Source organism: Leptonotus elevatus, chromosome 9, assembly GCF_054856555.1.
Source record: "Leptonotus elevatus isolate MCC_2025b chromosome 9, RoL_Lele_1.0, whole genome shotgun sequence".
NCBI classification, from domain to species: Eukaryota; Metazoa; Chordata; class Actinopteri; order Syngnathiformes; family Syngnathidae; genus Leptonotus; species Leptonotus elevatus.
The window spans coordinates 25,873,816-25,899,157 of NC_141247.1; the positions used below are offsets into that span (position 1 = coordinate 25,873,816).

Consider the following 25,342-nt stretch of genomic DNA (forward strand, 5'->3'; position numbering starts at 1 on the left):
AACGTGAACGGCGAGCTTTGCTTTTTCTCCGGCATGCGTGCAAAAGAGCGAAGGTGGCGATGACGACAATCGTTTCACCGGAAGCGTCTCAGTTCACGCCGCGTAAACACATTCTATTTATAGCGCATCAGATGGTGATCAAAGTTGCCCCTTTCGGCAACCATTCCATTGGTCGTGTCTCATTCCTTTGTTGGGGTTTTGTCCAGATTGGAGATTTTATGAAGACATTTTGCAGATTCATGTGAATGGAATGTTTTTGAGAATTAGTTGGTGGGGGCGGGGGGGGGGGTCGTTATCGTCATTAGGAATCGTTTTTCTCCCCCACTTATGAACTCGGGAAGACACTCTGTTGACCTTTTGTGGGCGGGAGCTGGTTGACCTGCCGGATGAGTACAAGTCCTTAAAGCGGTGGCAGGACATTATTGGCAAGAGCCAGTAACGTCCCATTTGTTTGCAGGGGAGACCACGGCTCGTTGTATCATTTTTGATACGCTTCTATATTTCTTGGAATCAATCAATGCATCATATATAAACAAAATGTATACCAGAGGCAAGCGCAAAGTTTTAGGTCTATTTTTTGCATTCATGTCATTTTCATAGCTTGCGTCAGTGCAGAGTTATAAGCCATGTGACATCTTGCCCCACCAATGGGTAAGTTGTCACACTATATGGGCTAAGATGTCACACTGCATTTTGTAACTCATAAAACAAGGACAAAATGATCCTTAATCTTCTGTTTTTTTGTTTGATTGTTTTTGTTTACAGCCAGCCAAATCGTTTATTATTATAATATGATTTTTGTGCAAAACATGTTATGAGATTCAACTCCTAAAAAACTCTCAGCTTCAAATGCCTGTTTTGTTGCCCCTAAACTGGAAATGAGAGAGTAACATGATTTTTTTTTTATTTTGTCACGTCACATAACCTTCGGTGTTCCCCAGTGGGAGCGACGGTGGCGCGGCTCAGGTGGTAGAGTGGCCATGTGCCGACGTAAAGGTTGTGGGTTTCCATGTCCTTGAGCAAGGTACTGAACCCTCGTTGGCTCTTGACTTGCTCGTACCACTTCCCGCCATAGTTGGACATCAACGGTGGCGCAAATGATGACCTTTGAATTTTCATCCAGTATTTTTTTTATGATGCTCTCATTGTTTGAAATCAATCTTTGGAGTTGATCCCGCACAGCCGGCCCCCTTCAGTCGGCCCCTCGGCTTTTGCTGAGATTCAGCACGTCTCTTCTTTGGCGCAGAAGTGACCTCTCAAGGTTACAGTTGCCTAAATCAAGTCGACATAACTGCAGATGGGAGCGAGCAAATCTTCTTTGGGACAATGGAATGTGGCATCAGTAGCAGACAATCGGGTCATGTTGAGGAATTTGGCAAAAGTCCAGCAGCAGGGAAGGAGAGAGAGAGAGAGAGAGAGAGAGAGAGAGGGCGAGAGAGTAAGAAGAGGAGGAGGAGGCTGCCAAAGATCACGCTGCAAATATGGAAGCACTTACGACCCCAGAAAGAGTCGAGATGAGCGCAGGATAAAAGCGGCTCGTTTGCAGCCAAAGTGGTCAGCGTTGTGGAGCGCCGCCGTTTTTGGCGTCCAGAAGGAGGACGCTTCCGTCCGGCTCCTCCGAGCTCCTCTCCGCCGTAGAAGATCCCGTCTTTCTCCGTCTCCCGGCGGGACTTCCCCCGCGGATGTGCGCTGCCGGGCCCTGACGGCGAGCGCCTGCCAGCAGCACAAATGCGTTTGCCGCTGGCCGCCATTGCCATGACTTTGCTTTGCGACGCCATCGGGAGCCGCAGCCGGCCGGACGGTGAGTACTTCGCGCCGCCGGCTTTGATGCCGAAAAAAATGCTTCCATTTTCCTCTTCGGCCGCTCGTGTCCTCCCGCGCGTCCCTCGACGTGCGCCTTGCGGGGCCTTCGTGTCAAACGCACGTGAGATGATTTTGTAATTCGAATAAAAAAAAAAGAGGACCGGGAACGTGGGACGGACAAAACAAAGACTCTAAATTTGTCATCAGAGGATTTTGCAACTTTGCCCATGAGCAATATGAGTTTGTCACCCTCGTATTAGAGCGTTTTTCTGGGTCCTCCGAAATGTATTCCGCGTATACAATATTGATGTTATTGATCAATAACAACCATCACTGCATATGAACAATATATATTATTACTGATGCCTTGAAATTCCTCCAGAGATGCAAAATTTCATGTCATCTGTCATTTGGACAATCGATTTGAAAGTGCTGAACGCAGCTCGAGAACAATGACCTTTGACCTCAACTTGAACTGAGACGCGCCGAGAAACGTCGCCTCTTGCCGTCACTGTGAGAGCCACGAGATTGAAAAATCTGGATATTTGGACAATGATGAGGGGAGGAATAAAAAAAAAAATAAATAAAAACTTTTTTATATTATATTTTAGAATACGCCTATTTTGTCACAAAGTGCTTTGTGCTTTAATGCTTCCGTGCAGAAGGAACTGCTCAGACGAAACAAATCAATGTCTCTTGAAAAAGAGATGACGACGACGATGATGATGATGATGATGATGATGATGATGATGATGATGATGATGATGATGATGATGACATCACAGTTGTTTGCAAAGTTCAGACTTTGATCACGTTTCCATTCCGTCAACATTTGGGTGAATAATTACCCAAATGTTTTGTTTTTTTATTTGTGATTTTCAAATCACTACTGCCACCCGTGGACGCAAAATCAAACGACACGCCCCCTTCTTCACGTACACGACGTGCACATGACGTCACATGCGCAGACAGAGGGCAGGAAATTCGAACCTGAAAACTAGTGGCCAGCAGAAGTCCAGGAAGTAAAAATCCTGCCACGTTTCAGCCTCAGGCACGAGCGAGCTAGCTAGCTAGCTCTCTAGCTAGCTAGCTAGCTCTCTAGCTAGCTTCCATGGTGCTCGTTTACCTGCTCGCTCGCTAGCTAGCTAGCCAAGACTTGCATTGTGCGTTCATGTACGAATTAGAAGACGTTTGAGTCATGAAGGGTCAAATAAAAAGATATTTTGCGGCAAATTGTTACAAATGAAGGCCTTCGTTTTGTCTACTTTGTCTAAAATGTGTGAGCGAACATTAGCAACAGTTGCGGAAATGACTTGATGAACACGTTTCAACAACAATTTGTCTTCCGGTCATTTTTGGACAAACGTCTTCATCCTTTTTGCGCGACGACGACAAAATCGATGAACGCAATTTTGTTAGTCCTGCGGATTAAGATTAAAGGCGACGTGCGCTTAATCTGCCCTAAAGACTTCCAGCTTGTCCCCATGGACAGAAATTACACTTCCAAAAAGTTTTCCTTCACTTTGTCTTTGATGCCGTTTGAATACATCGGAGCAATTTTCCTGATTGGAAACATGCAAGAACAACAACGAGAGTTTGCGGCGACCGTTTGGCAGCAGACGAGACGGCAGGCTGCGTCGCGTCGCGTCAACGTCCCTTCAAGACTCGCAGCTTGTGATCCCGCAATAAAACCTTCTCTCTCTCTTTTTATGGCATTCTGATGCTTTCTTAAGTGATTTGTAGCACCAAGTGCGATTTCCGTCTTCCCCAAAGCGGCTTTCACGAAGCGGTTGCTCTGTTCGACATCCTTCGGGTTAAAAAAAAGAAGAGCGCAAGACAGAAGGCGTCCTGTGATGTTTAGCGCGTCTTCTTGAAATCGCGATGAGCCTCGAGGGCGGCCGACACGGCGAAGCAGCCGTGCAGATGAAAATCATCATCATCATCATCATCATCATCATCATTTCATCACTTAAGACGAGTTCAGTTGGAATTTTTCCATCTGGAAGTCGAGTTGCTGCTTTTCCAAACTGGCGAGAACTGTTTTTTTTTTGTGTTTTTTTTGGGGGGGGGGGTCTTTTTTAACCTGATCTTTCCCCCCCAATGCCGATCATCTGATCGGGCCAATTATTAATTCATTCATTAAAATATATATTTTTTACAGTATAGAGGCCACAAAAGACATTTCTGGTTTCCGATTCTTCTTTGCAGCGGAGTTTCCATCCGCACATTTTTATTCCAATTTTCAATAAATGCACAAATAAAACCAAATCATTATTTTTCTGCTACTTGTTTATATGTTCAATCAACAAATCACACAAAAATGGAAACGCTAGAAGTTCAAAAAAAGGCCCAACATGTGCCAAAAAGATTTTGAAGCCTATCGAAAAAAAGGAAAATGCCGATTCCGGCGACAGGTTTTGCAAATCAACACGAACAAGACCAGACAAACGTCGCAGGTACGTTTGCAGTCCGAAAGCAACGTCAGGCGAAAAAGGAAGGTACGTTGGCGGCGGGTCGACGAATCGGAAATCTTTCGGGAATGAATTCAAAAAGCGAATATTGACGCCATTTTCGATGGAAAGCAGCAACGAAACGCTTCGGTTGATCAAGAATGACAAAAGCAAACTCGTACCGTCGCTTCCTGGTCTTCTTCTTCTTTCAAATGACTGCTGCATCACATCTCTTAATGGTGTAGAGCGCCACCTACAGCGGCGGAGTCCCCTCTCAATAGTGACAAAAGAACAACAGACGGAAACGAGCACAAGTCGCACGTGCGTTTTGCACATTTTCTCCAAATTGGCTTCAAAATTTGGAAATTATCGGATGCAAACCGGACGACGATCGGATATTTTCTAGAATCGGTGAATCCATCAACTATTCATCAACTCATCAGATTCATTTGAATTCAGCATTTTTCCCTGATGACTGTTTATTAACCGACGAGTGGCGTTTAATTCATGCGAAGATTTGACGCTGGACTACGTAAGCGCTTCGATTGTTTTCCAAAGTGAAAACAGATGCTTGCAAATGTCTTGTTTGGATTAAAGACAAACACAAATCAGTCAATAATTACTGTTGGTAGGCTGAAATCAGAGATTTGGACCATTTGGAATAAAAAATGACTTCAAAAATGGCTCCAGCCGTCAGCTGAAGAAGTACGGCGTCCTTCGAGGGACAAACGCGTTGCAGCCAGTCCAGTTCGTTGGGCTGCTCTGCGTGCGATATAAAACACGTGCGCTCTTTGGGACGGCAACTCAAGTGCTCCTCAACTATCGACCTTATCGGGCGCCGCCGTAACCATGGAGACGGAGAGGTGTTTGTCGCTCGCCGCCACCTGCTGCTGGTTAGCGACCCATCCAAACGGCCTTCCAGCTTACTGCAGATGGGTCGCACGTGTGACCCGCAACAGCAGTTACAAAACGGACACGCACACAAACCATAAGCGTGCGTGCGTGCGCGCGCGCGCAAAACGTTGACACGTTTTGAACATGAACATTCATGCGACGTGACCGATACTTCTTGGCTAAGTAATGCAAAGGCCTACCAGTTTGATACGCACTTCTGGAAAGACAATTTTGCTCAAATGAGCTTCCTGTTATCTCGCATTGAAATTCAAGAATAAATGTTTGGCTTTTTTTTTTTTTTTTTTTTTTTTTAAGAGCTCAGTATTGTTCATTCGGAAATGTCATCATCATTCATCAAAAAAAAATAAAAAATAAATAAAATAAAAATAAATGTTCGGCTTTTCGTTACAAAGCAGACAATAAAAAATGATTCCACACATTTGCAATGAAAACTGTTCCGATGCTTTCGAAACATTACGTCCATCTTTGTTGGGTCAAATTGACCCAACAGCGATTTTTTGTTACGTTTGACGCGCGCAACGAAGACGCTCGATAATGAACTCGGAACAACGTTTCAACATTAGAAATAAAGTATCCACATTAGCATGAAAGGTCTCGACAATTTTCAACTGAATGTTGATCAGAACGTTTGTGGAACATTAAACGTAGGCCGGGTCAAACTGACCCAATTTAAAGTTAAAGGAGTACAACTCGTAGCATTTCATAATGAAACGTGTTCAAAATGGTTCATTTGAAATATTTACAATAAGAGACAATTACGATTATATTTATTGCGATGCCTTTTTATCGTGAAAGGATTTTTAGCCCGGGAACATTATTGCCGGTCCCGAGAGAGCGACCCGATGGTCGGTGGGTCGGGTTCCTGTCGCCAGTCTGGAAATCCACCCAAACGGCCACGAGACCTCTCGCGCGTTTGGAGACAAAGTCGCTTTCATGGCGAAAACGTTTGCATTTTCAGTCACGGCTGGCGGGAGAAAGTTTGCGTTTCTCCCAACAGGAAATTCCGCGGACGGCTGGCCCGTAAATCACTCGCGTGGGCAAGTCCGTGCCGACTAAAAAAGTCCCGTTGGATTTGCGCTTTTATGACTCGACGGCTGCTTATGCGAATTGACAAACATATGTTTCGAGTTTGTCTTTCTGCTGCGCGGAGGAATGATTGACGCGTGAATTGAGCGAACTTCAAGAAGAAGTTCAGTTGACACGTTTAAAAGGAATTCGTTCAGTTTATCATTCAAACATTTCAACTCAAGTGAGTTTTTTCAGCGACCACGTCGTAAAGGCATGTTTTTGGTTTTAAACGACCTTGGTAAAAAAAAAATGAATGGATGATTTATTGTATTCGGAAAAAAACCAGATCAGATTTAATTTTTCAATAAAGCAGGGTTGGCGGGATGCGCTTCTAGGAAACTCGCGCGGTTTCCGTTTATTGCACTTTTTCTTGTAGGATTGCCGAGCACGACGTTCGGCCCCAAAGTGCCGATTGCGGGGACGCGCATGCGGTGATCCCTCCGTTGATCCGTCCCCCCCCCCCTTTTGTTTGCGGTCCTGGCCAGATTGGTGGGGGTCTTGCGCCAACTGCAAGGAGTGTTCCCGCGACAACGGCTGCGTCCGCTGCGCCGAGCGCTTCTTCCTGCTGCTGCGGCGGCGCGGGACGTCCCAGCACGGAAGCTGCCTGCACGCCTGCCCGCGAGGACACTTCGGCCAGAGGGGGCGCCACCTCAACCGCTGCTTAAGTATGCAAACGCTTTCCAGAGGCCAAACGATGCCAAACTTCGGCAACGTCAAAGCCGTCTCGTCGACCGCAAGATGATCCGATACGATTCAAGGACAGAACAAATTGAAAATGGAACGATTCCATCCGGTTTGGCAAAACAAAAACAAAAATTCCAATTGCAAGCATGTTTTGTTACGTCCTAATTCACTGTCCATCTGAAAATGTAAAAAAAAACAAAAATTGAAACACAAGAAATAAATGTACACGCCCCTTCAAACTCAGCAGATCTTACACGATCTCAACTGCTTATGAACGATTCAGACGCGCAACAATTCTGGCAATATTTTTGCCACTTCATATTCTGTGTATATCAATATTTTTATAATTTGCTCTTGCCTGAATCCAAAATGGCTGCCTCATCCTGCCCGTTCGGCTGGCAGATCCCTCTGGTGCATTGCAGCGACACGAGGCTCGGCTCCCTCTAGTGGCATTAACGGTAACGGCAGCTTAAGTGACAAAGATGGCTCATTTGGATAAAACAAAGCCACAACAAAAAAGACCAAAAGAAAAACATCCGATAGAAAAACGTGGATTTGACATCTTGAGAAAACGTCACTGGTTATCGATAATGCCGACATTGTGCCTTGTTGTTGTTTTTGTCGCGCGCAGAGTGCCGCTCGGCAAACTGCGAGCATTGCTTCGGTCGGGACTTTTGCACGCGGTGCGAGCGGGGCTTCCGGCTCCGCGACGGCCGCTGCCTGAGCGTCCGTCCCGTGGGAACCTTCGCACGCAAGCGGCAAAGTGCGGGTGAGCAACGCCACCTCGATTGCGCTCGGCTGCCTTAGCGGCATTTGCAAGACGCGCGAGAGCAGCGCCGCAAAAAAGTCGTCAGCCGCGACCAAATGAACGCTGCGGAATTCCTGATTGCGTCTTTTTGTCGCCGTCGATATCAGACGAGTGCGTCCCGGCCGCGTTGCCCGAGTGGAGCGCGTGGAGCGTCTGCCTGCGAGACGGCGCCCCCTGCGGCTTCGGGTGGGGACGGCAGAGCCGGACGCGGGCGAGCGACCGGACCGCCTGCCCGCCGCGCAGCGAGACCAGGAGGTGCCGGATGAAGAGGTGTCCCGCAGGTCAGAAGCTTTCACAATCCTCATTGTAAGAAAATACTTCCGTTCAAGGTAAGAGAAGGAAAAAGAGCAGCGACGGCCCGTCGCGACCAATTGCAGCCACCGGCGGACATTTTGGGGCTCATATCAATTCGTTGTTCCGTTGCTTGACGGGAACAATGTCCAAAAACGTTGCCTTTGCTGACCGTCGGTCAAAACGAGTCTCGGGTGAGGCGACGCCGTCTTTTTTCCGACTTCCGTCTGCATTTCCTTTTTGGGCCAAATTGCACGACGGGGGAGTGGCCAGAAAAACGAAAGCCCGTCTGCCGGCGTCCTGAAAGTACCCGACCGGGAAGTCGCGAGGACGATCTGACGACATTACGGCGACCGCTCTTTTGCTCACCTTGAGGGCGCTGCTCGTTGACATCGAGTGGGCGGGGAGGGGAGGGGCGAGCCATCGGACGGATGGCCGCAGCAAGTGAGAACCAGAACCGCTGCTCGTACCACAGAAAAGAGTGAAAAGCGGGGAGGGATGTCGTCTCCGTTTGGATTTCCCCGTCCCACCGACTTATTGATTTGGGTCCACTTGGAGCGAAATTAAATTTCACTCAACACAAGTTTGAAGCGCAAACTGTCATTTTCCGCCGCGCGATGTGAAACGCACTTGAGACGAACGAGACGGCGGTTGGACTTGAGTCAGCGGCACGCGTGTGCCAAGCGGGCGTCGCCAACATCTGGATCCAACGAGCGGAGGCCTCTGGGCTGGAACGTGTCGTCCCCCTCGGGGCCCGCTGGAAAAGCTCAGGCGGAAATCCTACGGAAATCTGCGGGCTCTCCGCCGTGTCGTACGCGCGCCGGCGGCGGCGGCGGCGGCGGCTTCCTGGAATTTGGAAGAAAATGAAGCCAGTTTGACGAAGCAACGTGAAATTGGGACGACGTGTCTGTCGTGGCGGAACCACAAAAACGTCTCAAGAAACCATGTTTGAAGCCATTTTGTCCATTTCCAAGGGTTCCTAAATGAAAAACGTCTTCTTTGTTTGAAATTGAGCTTCTGAAGCCAACTCGACTTTGAAACGGACTCAAATTGTCCGTTTTGCTTTCAAGTTTGATGCTTAGCAAGAAACACAAAGCGAAAGTAATTCGTGTTACAAAATGTAGTTTGACTTCACAAAATGACATTTGGAAGACGTTTGTGTCCCTTGCAGAGCCACAAAAACGTCTCAAGACGTCATGTCTGAAAATACACAAGAATTTGCCGTCGTCCATTCGCTTTCTCGTTTGATGACTTGCTGAGGACGTCCGTCACTTTGGAGACATTTTATGGACATTTTGCTGATTTGCAGCCACTCCTAAAAGACAAACTCGTCACCTGATTTCAATTAGTTTTGTTGTCGAATTCAGCCCCGGTTGTCCAGTTTGACTCGGCAACAGGAAATGTCGGGAAACGGAACTGAATAGTTACGTGACCACGTCGAAGGCCCCGCCCAGACGGAAGCGAAGCCGGCCTCGTTCCTCAAACAAATCTCGTCCACACACAAGACGTGCGTGTGTCCAAAAGAAGACGCTGAGGACGTTTAACGGCCGCAATGTAGATGCCAAGCCATGGAGGGGCGCTGTAGCGGAAAGCGTAGAAGAAGAATCAGCCATGAAGACCAACACTTTTTTCCTTCTAACTTTATTGCAATCTACAGAACAAACATGTATCGAAAGAACATGAAAAAGACGAAGACAATGGCGGCTGATTCAAGTGCAACGCCGCTTGTTGAACGCGGGAATAAAGAAGCCAAATATGTTGCTGCGAAAGCAGAAGCAAGCGAAGGAGGCCAAGCAAAACCACGACCACACGGCGAGCCGCCATTGTTGTTGACCGAATGACGGTTCGCGCGCAGTAACGCGTTAATTGGCGCAGACGTCATCGATCTGTGACAACGCGTCGTCACGGCGCTGCGAACGTTACGTCGAGGACGGCATGAGTCGCCGTCGGGTCTCAGGACGCAAGGTTCAAATTTGGTTGCGCCGAGACATCTGCTGGTCCGAAGACGCTTTGATGAGGCAACGTGAAAGTATTCACGCTCATCAGAAGTAAAGCCACAAAAAAGAAAGAAAAAGTCTGAAAAAGCCGCACCGCAAAAGACACGTTTGTCCAAATCATGTGGTCCGATTGCTTCCAATTTGGAATCCCGCATCCCAGACGGGCGCGTGACACGCGCATGTGACCAAAGAGGAAAGGCGCACTTTTGCAATGGCTGGAAGTCATGCTTGACTTTTGACCCCCGTCTGTTCTCATCGATGGCCCCGCCCTCCAGCCTGAGCAGCCACGACGGGATCAGGTTGTTCAGCGGTTCTGACATTTACGACAATCTGGCGACCGCGAAGGCAACGGGGAGCGACTCACAGACGGACCTCCGAAAGTTGTTGTTGTCGTCATGGTTACAGCTGACAGTATTGCGCCAGTAAAGGTTGTATTACTCTTATTATAACAGGGGGGGGCGGGGGGGGGGGGGGCGAATGGAGGATTTCTCGTAAGCTTGAACGCAACACAGCTGCGCTCTTGTTCTTGTTCTTGTTCCCAATCAAATGTTCAATTCCGGAAAAGTGCAGTTGGCATGTGACCAGCGGGAAGTTTTTGTTTGATGCACTCTCACGCACGCACGCACGCACGCACGCACGCACGCACGCACGCACGCACATATATGGTTTCCCAGGCGGGAAGCGAACTCGCGCCAAGCCGCCCCGAAGGCAAGTGACGGCAACCGCACCCTCCCTGAGGGTTTTTTGCCGCCGGCCCCGCCGCAGTGACGCACTTGTCGGTCGTCCTCGTCATGGCGGCGGTGGGCGGCGGTCGTGGCAACCGTCGCAGGTCACACGCAATGTCCCGCGCCGGCGTCGTGACGAGCGCGTACCAGCGGCGAGCTAATGGCGCGCACGTGGGATGAAAGTCTTTCCCGACGGGTTCTTGTCGATCTTCTGATTGATTTCACGTGCGGCCCGCCGGCGCCGGCCGTCTGGAGAGAATTGCGATGGATTCCGGTCACGTCGCGTGTTTTAGCGCGCTTTGAAAAGTTGCCTTAAAGTTGAGCAACAAGTTGAGCAGGCTGAAAAATGGTGCGGCGGTCGCATCAAAGTTGGGAAATGTTCTTGCTGTCGCCGCATGTGGATTACAAAAAGCGGACATTTCAACGGGGTGTGTTGACTTTTTCACGCCGCCGCCGCCGCTGCTGTTGCGTTCGTACTGCGAAGTTGCACGTCTTCCGTTCCGTGAGCTCCGCCAAGATGAATTCTGATGATTTTGATGACTTCGATGGCGTCTCGTCACATTTGCTGCTGCCGGCCACGGGACATTTTCTTGTCGTCTTCTTCTGCTTCCTCGAACCGTTACACAAGACCTTCCGGGGATGCACCAGAATGACATTTTCAACCGATAAAGCAAGCATTTAAAAAATGCCGATAATTGTTTGCAAAATCAACAACATGCACAAATCCGTGACAATATTGTGCATCCCTCCTTTTATTGCTTTTCTTTTCCTCTCGGCTCACCGTTTCGTCTTCTCTTCTTCTTTTCTTTCCGTCCGATCCATTTTCTTTCCCCGCGAATGGTTTTCCTTTTCCTCCATCGTCTTTTTCTTTCCGATGATGGTTCTTCCGAGGAGAGCGGCGCCGGCCCGCGCGTCTGCTTGTCGTCATCCGTTTTCCTGATCTCATAAACAAAAGCGCAGCCCCAAAGCCTTTTATTGCTCATGAAGTTTGCTCAAATGTTTCCGTTCAGCGTGAAACTTGCGGAGTCCAAAGCGAGTTTGCTTTCAAAGTCTTTGGCCAGCAGCCAAACCTCGCACGCTCGCTGTTCGTGCAATCGGCGCACAATATGTACACCAGCCGCCACAAAAAATCTTCTTTTCAAGCAGAATTGCCGTCAAAGCACACAAGCAATTTCCACAAAACGCCGGCAAGACGGCGCGTGGGCCAATTTGGCTTCTTGCGATTCATCATTTCGCTTCCTCAAGTTCCGAACGTCCCAGAAGCACATTTGACACTTACTGCATGTGTCCCAATACTTTTGTCCACTTCTCATTTCCTGGATGTGTCCCAATCAGGAACGCAACAAGTTTGGTGGGAATTGTCATAATACTTTTGAGTTTTGAAATTCCATTCTGAATCGCTACTGCCACCTGTTGCCTAAAAATTGAACGGCACACCATCTTCTTCAGTACACAATGCGCACGTGAAATTCGGGCCTAGCTGCAAAATTAAAAAATTTAAAATGAAATAAATAAGGGTCGAGCTGCAGACGCTGGGCAAGTGGAGCGCCACCGGAAACACGCGACCTCCAGCGGAAACACGCGACCTCCAGCGGAAACACGCGACCTCCAGCGGAAACACGCGACCTCTTGTGACGCACAAAACACTTATTTTTTTTAAGCAAATAATTGTTTTACACAAATAAATCACTTAATAAACTATTTAAAACAGTATACAAATACGTAGAAAATTTGAATATAATTATTATTATTTTTTTTTTAACATCAACAACACAACTCCATCGCAAACGCGTTGCCTCCGAACGAAGCCCGACGTACAGACGGACTTAATATTAGTACAACGTCCTCAAATCAACCGTGATTTAAATGTGGACCTTGTGGTTTTTTTCTTTTTTTAATAAGGAAATCGGAAGTTTTGGAAGGACATCGAGGAGGGTTCAAACAAAGCAAGCCTTTTGCTATTTGATCATTTGAAGAATTTATTGCGCCTGCGTTTTCTTTTCTTTTCTTTTCTTTTCGTCGTGTCGGAATGCACGGTTCTATGTTATGTTGTGTGCTCGGTTTGCGGGTCTCGGGTTCTATGGAGAAAGATTTGGAGTCGGTTGATTGACTCATTTGCAAGAGCGGGATTTCAAATCTTTTTAGTCCGTTTGACTTAAGATTATGCTGACGTTTAGGCTTAGTCAAAAAGGACGACGGAATTGGAGGTCACGTGTTTCCGGTAGCGCTCCGTCTGCAGACGCGGCGGGAAGTTCCAACCCGAATCCATTTTGAAAACGGCTGGCCAGAGGCTTGCAGGAGTCCCCGTCGTGAACAGCGACGATGTTCATCTACTAATTAGACGACCTTTCAGTACAATTCAGTCAGAAATAGTCAAATGAAAAGTCTATTGTAAAGATATTTTTTAGTTAGGAGAGCAAGTCCGTTAGTTTTTATTAGTTTTTGTTGTGTTTTTATTGGGGGGGGGGGGGTAAAACTGCTTCGTTTGAGTTGAGTTTTTATTAGTTTTAGTGTGTGTTTTTCTCATGCAAGATTTTTTCTTATAAAAAAAAAAGCACGGTTTGTGTGTTGTAGTAAAAATGTTAGTAAAAGAAACATTTTTACCATCGCCAATCACATTGAGATTCTGCATTAGCGTTCACAGAGTTGGAATGAACAAAAGTGCATTTAACTGCTTCTAAAGTTCTCTTAAGTTTGAAAGCGAGGACGGACTCACCTTCCTTCCTTTGCTTGCCATGTTGACAACTTCTGAAGTGCTTTTGCGCCTTGAATTCCTGTTGACAAGCATTAAACAAGCTTGTACACAAGTCATGTCGTTCATATGAAGCAACAACAAAAAGAGAAGACTTGTTACCTTTGGCGTCACGTTTCAGGCTGCGTGTCATTCATCATCATTCCAAAATAAACCGCAAACTCAGAAGTCGCCTCGTTGAACGTCAGCTGGTGAAGCATTTGAATTGACTGCCGCTTGCGTGATGGCGTCATTTCTACGCGACACACTCTAAAAGGACGCCAACTCCCGGACAATCGTTCAACCGATCGTCTTCTGGCCAACGGCTGGCCGGGGCAGATGCCGCGGACCGAGCCGTCACTTGCCTTCGATGCAGGTTGGCGTGGGTTCGCTTCCCCGCCTGGGAGACCGTGTTTGACTGTGTGCATGTTTGTGTGAGTGAAGAACAAAACAACAACAACAACAAAAGGAAGATGCCACGGACTTCCGGGTTCCACGCGTCAGCGTCGTTTCCAGCCAGAGTGGCCGCGTTCCAACACTCGCGTTCCAAGTTAAACACTTAACTAAGACGAGATACGTTTTCAACTTCCTCCCACCCTTTTTGAACATATAAACTCTTTTCGTTCTTCCTATTCTTGTTTTTCTTTTTTTACTTCAACTTATATTTTGAACTTGTAAAGTGTTTTCTTTACGTTTATATGTTCAATAAAACCATAAACCATACCCAGTCAGGAATTGAACCCACAACCTCCCAGTTTCAGAGTAAACAGTCTACCTCTAGGCCCACACTTCCATTTGTATACACTATTGTAATATATACATTTAGAATACAATCAATTGATACAATAAATAGATTTCCAAGTGATCTGCTTCGACTTACTTTCTATTGTAAAAAAGTTGGTTTGCCTGTAACCACCTGGAATGGTCAATGTCTGACCAATCGATCGGTTAATCAAGCCAAATTAAGCTTAACCTACTAGATTGGTAGTTTTTATTTAACCAATCCGTTTTTAGAGTGTAAAGTTTCTTCGAGTTGAAATTTCAAACGATGATCACAATAGTTGTTGCTTAATTTGATAATAGAAGATAAGTTGTTGACCGTTGGATGAATTGTGTTCCCGCCACTCTGGCATCATAGCCGTTATTTGTTTTTGTACGTCTTCGGCCCAAAAAGCACGTCACATTGTCTGGCATTCAGAACAAGTGGCATCAAACAAAAATAAGCATTTGAATTTGAATTTATTCCTATCAGACAGTCTTGCAGTACTTAAAAATAAATAAATAAATAAATAAAAGATCACTCACTCCTATTGGATCAAGGCAATTAGGAAGTCGGGGATCGTGTTCGAGAAGCTCAACGTGCGAATGGCAAAGGAACGTCTTCCAATCTATTGTCCATCTGACCGCCGCGAAGCTTTCAGGATGTGAGCAACAACACGCGTCTGTTGTGGTCACGACACGATTCGCAACGCGAAGCGACATTGCACGCCATTTCTGCACGAAAGCTGCTTGTTGTCTCCCTGCTGTCATTGGAGGACTGGAGGCCACATGTGCAGGCCGCTCCTGCGAACGTCTGTCCTTGGGAGACGCGCTGGCGTGTCGGCCTCAAAATCCGTCATCACAACAAAAGCGAAGACGACACGCAAGCCGGCTTCATTCGACTGTCGTGCGGCCCACCGCGACGGGAATTCACTTTTGCATCACGACGCTTTTGTCCGAAGGCCGCGTTTTTGTTGTTGCGCTTTTCATGTCCAAATACTTTCGAGTCCATATTCCCGGATGTCCCTCACTTTGTCCTGCAGCGGTCCCCGTATTCAAAAACGTGTCTTCCCTTTGACTTCCTGCGGGTGTCCCAATACTTTTGTTCAAATGGATGGCGGGCACGTGCTATAGAATAACCAGCTCGTAAAATGGCGCGCATGCGCTCTTAGAAGTGGCGTTGAGTCTGCGGTTGCCATGGCAACGTAGCTCGTCTCCATTTGTTCTCTTCTTCGCTTTGCAAAACACGCTCGCCAGAGAAAAAACATGAAATCATTGTTGCGACAGCTTGTGGGGAAACAGTCTTGACTCCGCCCCAAATAGCGAACGTCAGGTGAAGCAGCATTGGGTTGAGCGAGGTTGGTCCAGCTGAAGTGAGAAGATGTCAGAGGTGATCCGTTGGATTGACTTTGCAGCACAGAATTGCATCACATGCTTCTTGGAGCCGTCCTCGTACTTTTGTCCAAACGCTTCACTTTCTTCACTTTCCATTTGCCGTTTAGAAAGAATAAACATCGACCAAGTCGGACGCTCACAGTCAAGTTTCAGTGGACTGGATTCAAACTATTTATGACTACCAGTCGATTAGCAGCCTCTATCGGTGGAGAATTGATACTGCAGCCAGTCAGATGACTCCATTGTTTGGCGGGAGATGATTAGGAAGTGGATCATTTGCGATCAGTGCTGCTAAACTCGACTTCTTACAAGTCACAGCCATTACGCATGAGCGTCCGTTAGTGACAGAACGGCAAGTGAATTATATGTGACTCGTTTATATCGTAAATATCCATACTATATTCACTTGCAAAAGAATTAAGCACTTGAGAACGGACGCTTGTAGTACCCGGATGTACCACCAGAGCCACACACATCCTGCAATTGTCCCAATACTTTTTTGTCCAAAAGCACGTGATTTGGGCTTCCGGAAAGGGAATGTTCTCTTCACACAGCAAACTCACACGCATCACGAACACAAACGTCTTTTCAAGGACTTTTAGCCAACACGTTTGTAAACATATTTTTTAACTTTTGTTATTCTTGAGCCGTGTGCCGGCATGAGGCGAAGACGCAGAAGCGAGTTTGTCTTTGTGTCGCCATAATGAGGTCCAGCAGACGAGCCGAAGGATCGAGCAGAACGTGCGGAGCGGTCCGTCGATGTCATTCGGCGTCTTGTTTGTCACTCCGTGTTGAAGTTTGCAGTAAAGCCAACACATCAACAAAAGAAAAATCCACATTCAAACAGCAAAACGCGCAACCAAATCATTTCATCTATTGAACGTCTTCTGGCTTAATGCTAGTTAGCATGCAAAACACCCTCGACGGACGGACTAGCACAAGTAGCGTCGACGTCGCGCTCATCCAAAACCTTCAAACTGCTACTTGCATTTTCATAGACTGGATTTTGAAATGAAAATTTTGTATTTTGCTGTCTGCAGGCGGCAGAAGTTCGGGGCGGCGAGGGCGGGGCCGCCAGCGTCAGCAGAAACCGCTTTGGATGCTCGCCAGCAGCAACACTAGCAACGCGCGCAACATTTTCTGAGGCTCGCCAGTCGCCACGACGACAACATCGATCGTCCCACACGCGCAGGCGGAAATCGACCGCAGCTTTTGTCGAGCTCGCGCGCACCAATAAGAAGCGGCAAATTCTCACCCTGTTCAAGGCTACGGTCGTCGGGGGCGGAGCTACGCGGTGGCCAATGGGAGACTCCGCCCCCACACGTCCGGGGGACCCCGCGGCACCTTTCGCCGACGGCGGCGTGACAACCTTGAACCGGGTTTGGAGCCTGTTGAGCTCCGTTCACAACATCCAGCAACGCTTTCATGACAAACGCTTCAATTCTTTCCCAACTCGGCAGCAAAAGTTTCGCAACGGAAGATCAACAGGAGTTCATACATTCCATTCTGACGCTATGACAACCTTCAGCAAATCGTCACAATATTACAAAAACAGCATTTTTTTCCATTTTATTTTGAAACCAAATATAGAACAATTTAATACATGAAGAAACATGTTAAGTTGAAGCAGTGTTTCCCACACCATAATAATACTTGGGTGGGCCACCACCCAAAAAGCTTTCAAGAAAATCTATTAAAAATGTATTTAAAAAGAAAAAAGAAAAAAAAAAGAGTCGCGACCGGATATAGCGCATGTAACATTGTCACTTGTGAATCGTGAGGCGAGAGGAGACGTGGTAACGGTTGTCATAGCGCCAGAATGGAAGATGGGCCCGCGTGCCTACGAGCAAATGCGCATTGGTCCACTTGAGCGCAAGTTTTGTTTGCAAACGTCTAGCAAGGATGCATGAGGATGTTTTGCGCGTGTTTGTGATGTAAAAGCTGAAGTGGCGCATGCTCTTATTTAATATTATTATTTGTACCTAATAAACACCATTCCCTTCATAAATGTCCACGAAATGCAACAATTGATCCTAGAAAGATGTCTTTTGGGCATAAAAATGTTGGCCACTGCCGGGAAATTGCCGGAAGGTCCCAAAAAGTCCCGAGTGCAGATTTCGCCCCGTTGAAAGCCGTCAGCGGCAGCGAATGTCAAAATCAACGGCGACATGCGAAGCGGGACGGAACGCACCGGAAGGCGTCAGGACACCTTCAACAAGTGCTGAAAAGAAGACGCGAGCGAGCGGCTGCTGGCCAACACGTTTTCCTGCACCGAGTGTGAAAAGTGTTGATCGTTGTTGCTGTCAACAAAAGCAGGAGCGCTTCAGGCATCGACACAAAATGGACGTCGAACACATAAACGGCTTCGCGGGACACTTTTTTTTGGCCGCTATTCTGTCAAGTGGCAGAAATTCTGATGCAATTGGATCAGAACGCTCCAAACGCGCCGACGCGTATTCCCGAATTTGGTAGCGGCGAAGCGTGGCTTTCAAAAGACACAGGAAGTCAGCCATTTTGTTCGCAAGCCTCAGGAAGGCTTCGGGACGTTCGGCCACAAAATCCATTTGCATGCAAGCACCTTTTTTCCAGGCTGGAAATGAATCTTGTTTTTGTTAAGTCCACATTTTTTGGACACATTTCAAATTGGAAGCACAAAAACAACTTTTTGCTTGAGGGTGAAAGATCAAAGTGCAGATTTTGAAAAAGGCGCTCACGTATTTGCCTCTTTTGTTTTGTTGTGAACAAAAGTGGAAGCGTGAAAAAGCTCAAAGTCAGGCGTGCACGCCGTACCCCAAATAATTTCATCCTCAGTCCTCCATCAGGTCAAATATTCATCTCGGCTCATAAATCAGACCAAATTAAATCAAAACAGGCACTCAAAATCCATTTTGTGCTTTGAATAATGTCGCCATTACATAAACAATCATAAAAATGAAAAAAAAAAAAAAAGGCAAAATAAGGGTTTCTTTAGGTTTTCTTTTACTTGTATTAATAAGACAAAATAATATTTGGCCAAAGCAAAAAGTAGGATAATAATAAATTATATGGTGCCACAAGTTGTGGCAAGGCAACATCTAACAAGTGTCTTTTTATTTTTTCCATCTTCTTCTCACACACACGACGACTCGGACTTTGTGCAAAAATGTCTTCTTTTTTTTTTCCATGTCATTTAAAAAAAACAACAACATTGCGACCCTGTTGGATGTTCACTACTTCCTGTCCGCACGCACGCACACGCACGCACACCAGCCAATGGGATGCAAACAGAAGGCCAAAAAGAGAGAAAGAAAAGGAAGAAGCAATATACAGCACCTTGCACATGTATCTATACATACAGTATGGGTGTATACACTTTTGCAAATTGCCCTATTTCTACTTTTTTCGGCCCCAAACTTTTTGTGCTCTTTCTGAAATGGCCCAAGTTGGCGCCAAGGCCCAGTGGCATGTAAATGTAGTGCTTTGGCGCCATCTCGTAGCATCTAGGTGGAACTTGTTGAAGTGACAGGAGTGTCAAAAGTAGTGCTTTGGTGCCACTCTGAGGCATCTTATAGGAAATGACGCAACCTTTTTGTTGCCATTTTTCAGTATTGACGGCCACAGCGGCCTTGCTGTACATTTTACACAACATATGTACATATAAACAGCGCTCAGCAAAAGTTTGGAGTTTGCAGGTAAACCTCATTTCATCTGGGCTCAACTTTGGAAAGTCCGACTGCTGCATTTTGGTTTTGGCACAATTTGTCACGGAAAAACTCACAACAGGCCTTTGGTCGACATGTCGTAAAAGAAGGGAGGAGTCAGCCATTTTGATGACAAGTGGATATGTTCAGGGCTTTTGAGCCATTTCAAGAGGACCTTTCTTTTTTTTGGGGGGGGGGCGAGGGGGGGTCCTCCTCTCAAAGCATGTTTGACCGCCGAGCAACATGGATTTTGTGTCAGGCTACAGCTGCAAAAAAAGTGACAAAAGCCATGCCTAAAAAATGCCAATTTAAGGTCTCGTTGATTTTTTCCAGGCATCTGTTAAGGTCTGCTGGACTTAAGCAACAAATAATTTTGCAGTCTGAAGAAGATAAAGATACAGAAAGTCGAGCATTCTGAAGAGAAGCGGACTTATTTTTCTTTTTTTGGGCTCCCTTCAAAAAAGAAAAACGACTTTTGTCTGATTGCGAGCAAATTTGAAGCCTGCAAAGCAGAAAGATGGACGACAAGACCTTGACAGGATCTTGACTAACTTCTCAAGCCATACCTCAAATAACCGCATGCTCTGCCCTTGGTTTCAAACATTCAAGAAATAAAATGCTCTCTGCTGCAAGTTGTCGATGGCGCTTCCTAACTCGGCTTCAAACCATCAGCAGGCTGCAACTCAACTTTTTGGAAATAGTGCACATGGACAAATATATGTCAATAAAGGAAATACAACATGGAGGCCCACCGCACAATTCCCTTTGATGTGTATACCCCTTCGACACCCCAACACACGCGCACTGAAGCGGCGTGTGAAAAAAACGTGCACAAATCGGCCTCCGTGTTGGTGTCAACTGTAAATGTGTTTGCTGCTCCCTGCTGGCCAACTGCAAAAGTACAACGTGAGTGAGCGAGCCACACAAGCCACAAGAAAATGTCCACAAAACAAAGCAAGAATTTTGCCCGAAGAGTTCGATTGTTTTGGGAGTAATAAAGTTGCAATATGACAAGAATAAAGTATTTTTAAAAAGATGAAAGTTTGATGTTCTTTCAAGACAAAAACGTTAAATGCTTAAAAGAAGACAATTTCCCCGCTGGGTTAAATTTAACTTAAGTTTACATTACTTGAGAGAAAAAATGATTAAATGTTACAAAAATCATTTCTTTTCTGTCGTCCTTAATAGGTAGGGATAAAAAAGACCGTATGAGACAACCCCCCCCCAATTGTAATTTTTTCCCCAGTTCGGCCTTTCATTCGCACCCGAGGAGCTCGTTTAGCTGCCGGTTGAGTAGAAGCCAAACTGCGGCAGAGTTTTCACGCGAGCTGTCAAACGATTGCATTTTTAAATCCGATGAATCGCATCTTAGAATTTGGATTCGTCACGATTAATTTCTTAATTAAAAATCAACATTTTCTGCCCGCCAAATTTAAAGAGCACCTGTTATGTGTTCATTCTTTTGACATTTAATGTTCTGAGGACATTTTTTGATGCACTGCACACGCTCATCTTGCTTGTGTTCTTCTTTCTAACCTTAATTGCTTGCATAATATTTATATTGTCATTTCTCAAATGCTTGCCTTGAATGCACGTCGTTCTGTTTATGGCTGAAACGCAATTATCGCCTGCCAATTGGACTTTCCCGCCGCGTCCTCAGAGGGAGCCCCCCCCGCGGCAGAAGCTGTGCTCGGGCCTGCAGCCGCAGCGTTTGGCCCGCTCCTGCCGCGGGTAGTTTTTTGTTTTCCTTGCTGGGTTGCTCTGTGCCGAGTCTTACATCATCCGTTTGGTTGATGCTTTCGTTTCAAATGGCTCGGTATCGCGGAGGGAACTTAGAATTGCATTTGCTATGCGAATAAAGATTGCTTGATTGATGATTCGTGGGATCATTTTTTTGGGTGATTCATGAATTAGCTACCGCTTTAACTTTGCCAGCACTGGCTTTGACTTTGTGGTCGTGGATTGTACGCAAAAAAGCTGCTCTTTTACGGATGTAAACTTTTGGCGAACAGCCAGTTGGCGTCCGCACGTCACACGCGGGAGCCGCACCAGCAGACTTCCAGCCAAATCAAGTTCAAACCTAGAAAAAACAATTTAAAAAAAACTATCATTGCGGTTTGTGGAACGGTTTGTAAATAACACCGCCAGCTTCTAATAGTGGGCGGGGCCAAGCCAAAAATGCACTTTGCTTGTTTACGACTGGCGAACTTTCAACCGAGACAATATTTTGCAACCAGCACAACGGCTAGCAATGTTCAAATGTTTTGTTTTTATGAACGGAGCCCCTCCTCTACTCGCTCAAAGCAACCCCAGTGTAGTCACCCTTGCAAAGAAAGCAATATTTGATGTTTGGTTCGAACCCAGCATAAAGCATTTTCTGTTGCACTTTTAATGAATGAAAAGTACTAAAGCAAACACATTGGATTGTATTAAATATTCATTGAATTATTCTGCCACTAGGTGGCATTAGTGTTTTATGTGTAAAATCCCGCATCCCAAATAAGCCCAAATTTAACGTGGTAGTAATTTAGGTTTTTTCTTTTGGGTGTGGCTCAAACACTTGCCAGTATGAAAGTGACGGCATGTGCGTTCTTTTTTTTTTCTTCTTTTTTTTTAAAGGCATACATCTCTTTATGGTCTTCAGTCAAAATGTTTAAAAACAAAAACCAACAACAACGTGTGTGTCATGATTGTTCTCTGCTTTGCTTTTGTTGCGAGGGGTCAGCGTTGACAAGATGAGGTGGAATTGTGAGATGTGGAAACTTCACAAGAGCTTAACACAACAAAAGCAAAGAACTAAAAAAAAAGTGTCTCTGAGGGAGGAGCTTAGACAGCGGGCTTGGGCGTGTGAAGTCATCCTCCTCATCATCATCATCATCATAAGAAGGAGAATTCAAGTCGGACGACTGACTGACAGACACGGCACAAACTTTACACTCAAGTGTTTCCTTCCCGCACCTTTACACGTCCTGCCGGTCTGGTTCGGGTTCGAGTTCGCTTACTCCTGCTCGCGGGTCATGTGGCGCCCCCGCAGGCTGCTGATGGCAGTCCGCTTCCTGCGTGGGCAGCGAAAAGGCCGAGTCCACCGTACTTTGGCTCTGCTTGGCCTCCTGCGGCTGCGAATCCTCGCAGTGCTCGGGTTCCTGCTTGGGCTCCTTGCGCCAATCCGGGTCTTCGCAATGTTCCGGCTCGCGACGCTCCAACTCTTGGTGACCTTCCGCTTCCTCCTGGCGTGGCTCCGCCTCCTTGTGCGGATCCGCTTCCGGGTCGTGACCCTCGGGCGCCCGCTGCGACCCGTCCCGCTCTCGCCGCCGCCTCCGCTTGGGGCTCCCCGGCGAGCTGTCATTAGCAGAGGCGCCGTGCGGCACGGCGGGCAGCGCCATGATGCCGCCGTGCGGCAGAAACATGTGCGGGTAGAGGAGACCGTGTGACATGCCGGGTATCAGGAAAGGGTTGAAAGTCAGATGGCCGGCGGGATGCGGGTCACACTTATTCTGGCCGCCGCAAGGGGCGGCGACAGCCTCGGCCGGCGAAGTGGACGTGCCTCCGCCCGCCTCTGACGCGCTGACGGTGGTAGTGACTTTGGCGGCGGACGAGGACGAGGACGAGGCGGACGAGGTGGCGTGTAGCGGCATGACGGTGCCCACGCTGAACAGGGTATGCTGCGGGACGGCGGCTCCGTGGGGGGGCGGCGGCATGCCGTGCAGCATCATGGGTAACATACTCAAGCCGTTCTTGGCGTCCTCCGTCGACGCCCCGCTGACGCCCGCCGGGAAAACATGAGGGAAGCCCGCCGCCATGATGCCGGAGATGGGGATGCCGGATATTCCGGCGCGGAGGTTCTGCATGGCCACCATGGAGTCGACGCCGCTCATCAAGGCGCCGTTCATGAAGATGGGCGGCGGCAGGCCCGAGGAGTCCGACAGGAGGGGCTTGGGCATCTCGCTGCGAGGGCGGCGACCGCGGCGGCGCGACGACGGGTCTCGGTTGACCGGCTCCGTCAGGATGCGGGAAAACTTGCCCTCCGGGAGGAATCCCTACGGAACGCAAGACCAGAACGTCAGATGGGTGATTTGTGCACTGATCTGAATCTGGAAAGCCGACAGGCCAAGACATGGTAAGGCCATTCTAAAAGAAAAAGGGGGCCTTCAAACAGCACATGCTGTCCACTGGTTAATTGTTGTTGTTTTTTTTACCTGTTAAAAAATAGCGACCACCCCGCCACAAACCCCGCCACAAACCCCGCCACCACCCGCACCCTCGCCGACCCTTTACCAACTGCCTACGAGTTGTGCATGTCTAATCTGCATGAATACTGTATAGTTTATCCAGCATCCTGCTCGCGAGATGGGAGGAGCAAGATGGCCGCCCTGTGACTTCAACGGCTTGCATGGACGCGCATTGGCTGTCGGCTTTGCAGTCATATATTCAGCAGATCAGTGGATTGGTGGCAGAACTCACCGAGTGCTTGACCACGTCTGCCCAGTCCGGCGCCACAAAGTATTCAGAGTTGGCGTCCAACCAGCGGGACAGCTCCTTGATGGCTGGAGCCATGGCGCCGCCCAGCTGCAAGGCGGCACAATCAAGCTTGTTTTAGTTCAACTAACAAAACTCAAATTGAACACAAACATTTTCCTTAACAAAGTAACATCAAAATGAAATGCTTTTTTTTTTTTGAAAGCTAAAAATATATATATTTTACGTTTACAAAGCTAAGTATAATTGCAGTGAAAATATTCTTGGTTTTTGTTTTTGACAATTAATTTAATGCCTTTGTTTTTTGTTTGTTTTTTATTGCTGTGTGCCGCCAAGAAATGACATCCTCTGGCGGTGGTCAGAGAGGCCAGACTGAGATGGTTCGAACAAGTCCAGAGGAAAGATGGTCAGTATATTGGCAGAAGGATGCCGAGTTTTCAAATGCCAGGCAGGAGGTCTAGAGGAAGACCAAAGAGGAGGTTTATGGATGTAGTTAAAGAGGACATGAAGGTCGTTGGTGTGAGAGCAGAGGATGCAGAGGGTGCAGAGGGTGCAGAGGACAGGGTTCGATGGAGGCAACTGATTGGCTGTGGCGACCCCTGAAGGGAAAAGCTCAAAGGAAAAGATTATTATGATTTTGATCTTGGACTAAAATCTGCTCCAACCAGGATTCAAACCCTGGTCTCCCATGGACTAGTTATTTGCTTTAACCAGTGGACTATCGTTGACCTGTAAAAATCTTTGACATGATATGTCATTGTTTTGAAGGCAGCAGCATTGTACTGAAATCTTGAGTTTGCTGAATGAGTTTGTCATTGAAAATATGGAATCATATTGGGGGCAAACTTAGTAATGTGAAATGACATTAAATTAAAAAAATGTTAAACCCCAATGAAATGAAAAGTAACTCCCAAACTATTATAACGCTGGCTGGTGAGAAAGACAGTTAGGAGAAAATCCCATGGACACCAAATGGCTTGTTTGCCAGTCCATGTCCAGAATGAAAGCCGACGGCGAGAAACGGAGCGTCGGCGCGGACGTACCCTGCGTCCGGTCCCGCGATGCACGACGGGCACGCGCTCCTCTCCCGTCAAGGAGTTGACGTCCAGCTTGCTGGGGTCTTTGCAGCGATGGCGCCGCTGCTTGGGTCGCTCCACCAAACCGTGCAACACCCCCGCGCCAACCTGGCCCGCGCAAAAAATGCAGTGATCATCTTGAAACATTGACAACGGGCAACAGCAAATATGAATCTTTATGTGTCCCTCAATGGAATTTGGAGGCCAATTTCAAAAATGGGTTTTGAGATTTTTTCATTGTAAATTTTAAACGTGCCGTCATTTATAGCTATGACGTTTCAGGAAACATCGCAACTGTTGCTGAACATTACCATCATTCATAAATACTCATATATTACATATGATATTATTGCCATTATATTATCCTTACTAATATGAAAACCTAACGTGGTAGAGGAAAACGAGGGCAGATTCAGAATCAGAATACAAACGTTTTCTTGCATCTCTGATTAAAAAGTTGAATAGACATTTTCTGCCCACTGTT

At 47.1% G+C, this 25,342-nt stretch overlaps 2 protein-coding genes and 1 long non-coding RNA gene across 8 annotated transcripts in view; 1 reads left to right on the top strand and 2 right to left on the bottom strand.

Moving 5' to 3' along the window:
• Positions 1-1,442: 1,442 nt before the first annotated feature.
• Positions 1,443-19,032, top strand: rspo4 (R-spondin 4). Of its 2 annotated transcripts, XM_086085696.1 has the most exons (6): positions 1,443-1,801; positions 6,722-6,901; positions 7,552-7,689; positions 7,836-8,009; positions 16,667-16,811; positions 16,849-19,032. In XM_086085696.1, the coding sequence occupies exons 1-5, from the start codon at positions 1,729-1,731 to the stop codon at positions 16,768-16,770; spliced, it is 669 nt and encodes a 222-aa protein (XP_085941822.1). In that variant the 5' UTR covers positions 1,443-1,728; the 3' UTR covers positions 16,771-16,811; positions 16,849-19,032. The 2 variants fall into 2 exon arrangements, with proteins under 2 accessions (XP_085941822.1, XP_085941821.1); XM_086085695.1 differs by having other exon boundaries at positions 16,667-19,032.
• LOC147168980 (uncharacterized) lies at positions 9,659-15,375 on the bottom strand. The gene is made up of 4 exons (XR_015096022.1): positions 13,596-15,375; positions 13,458-13,515; positions 11,523-11,682; positions 9,659-11,371 (listed from the first exon to the last, which is right to left on the bottom strand). It is a non-coding gene; the product is annotated as an uncharacterized LOC147168980 (long non-coding RNA).
• Positions 17,181-25,342, bottom strand: part of chd6 (chromodomain helicase DNA binding protein 6) — a 46,574-nt gene continuing 38,412 nt past the window's right edge. For all 5 annotated transcript variants that reach the window (XM_086085690.1, XM_086085692.1, XM_086085691.1 and 2 more), the window contains 3 exons: positions 24,826-24,966; positions 23,768-23,872; positions 17,181-23,343 (listed from right to left, as the gene is read on the bottom strand). In XM_086085690.1, the coding sequence (XP_085941816.1) occupies positions 22,267-23,343; positions 23,768-23,872; positions 24,826-24,966 (1,323 nt within the window). In that variant the 3' untranslated portion in view covers positions 17,181-22,266. The remainder of the gene's footprint in view (positions 23,344-23,767; positions 23,873-24,825; positions 24,967-25,342) is intronic.

What these genes read in the sequence shown, in the direction of transcription:
- rspo4 (XM_086085695.1), top strand. Translation starts at nt 1,729, where the DNA reads ATGCGTTTGCCGCTGGCCGCCATTGCCATGACTTTGCTTTGCGACGCC. An exon ending in ACGCAAGCGGCAAAGTGCGG is followed by an intron (nt 7,690 to 7,835) that starts GTGAGCAACGCC and finishes CGTCGATATCAG; the next exon opens with ACGAGTGCGTCCCGGCCGCG. An exon ending in GATGAAGAGGTGTCCCGCAG is followed by an intron (nt 8,010 to 16,666) that starts GTCAGAAGCTTT and finishes TGCTGTCTGCAG; the next exon opens with GCGGCAGAAGTTCGGGGCGG.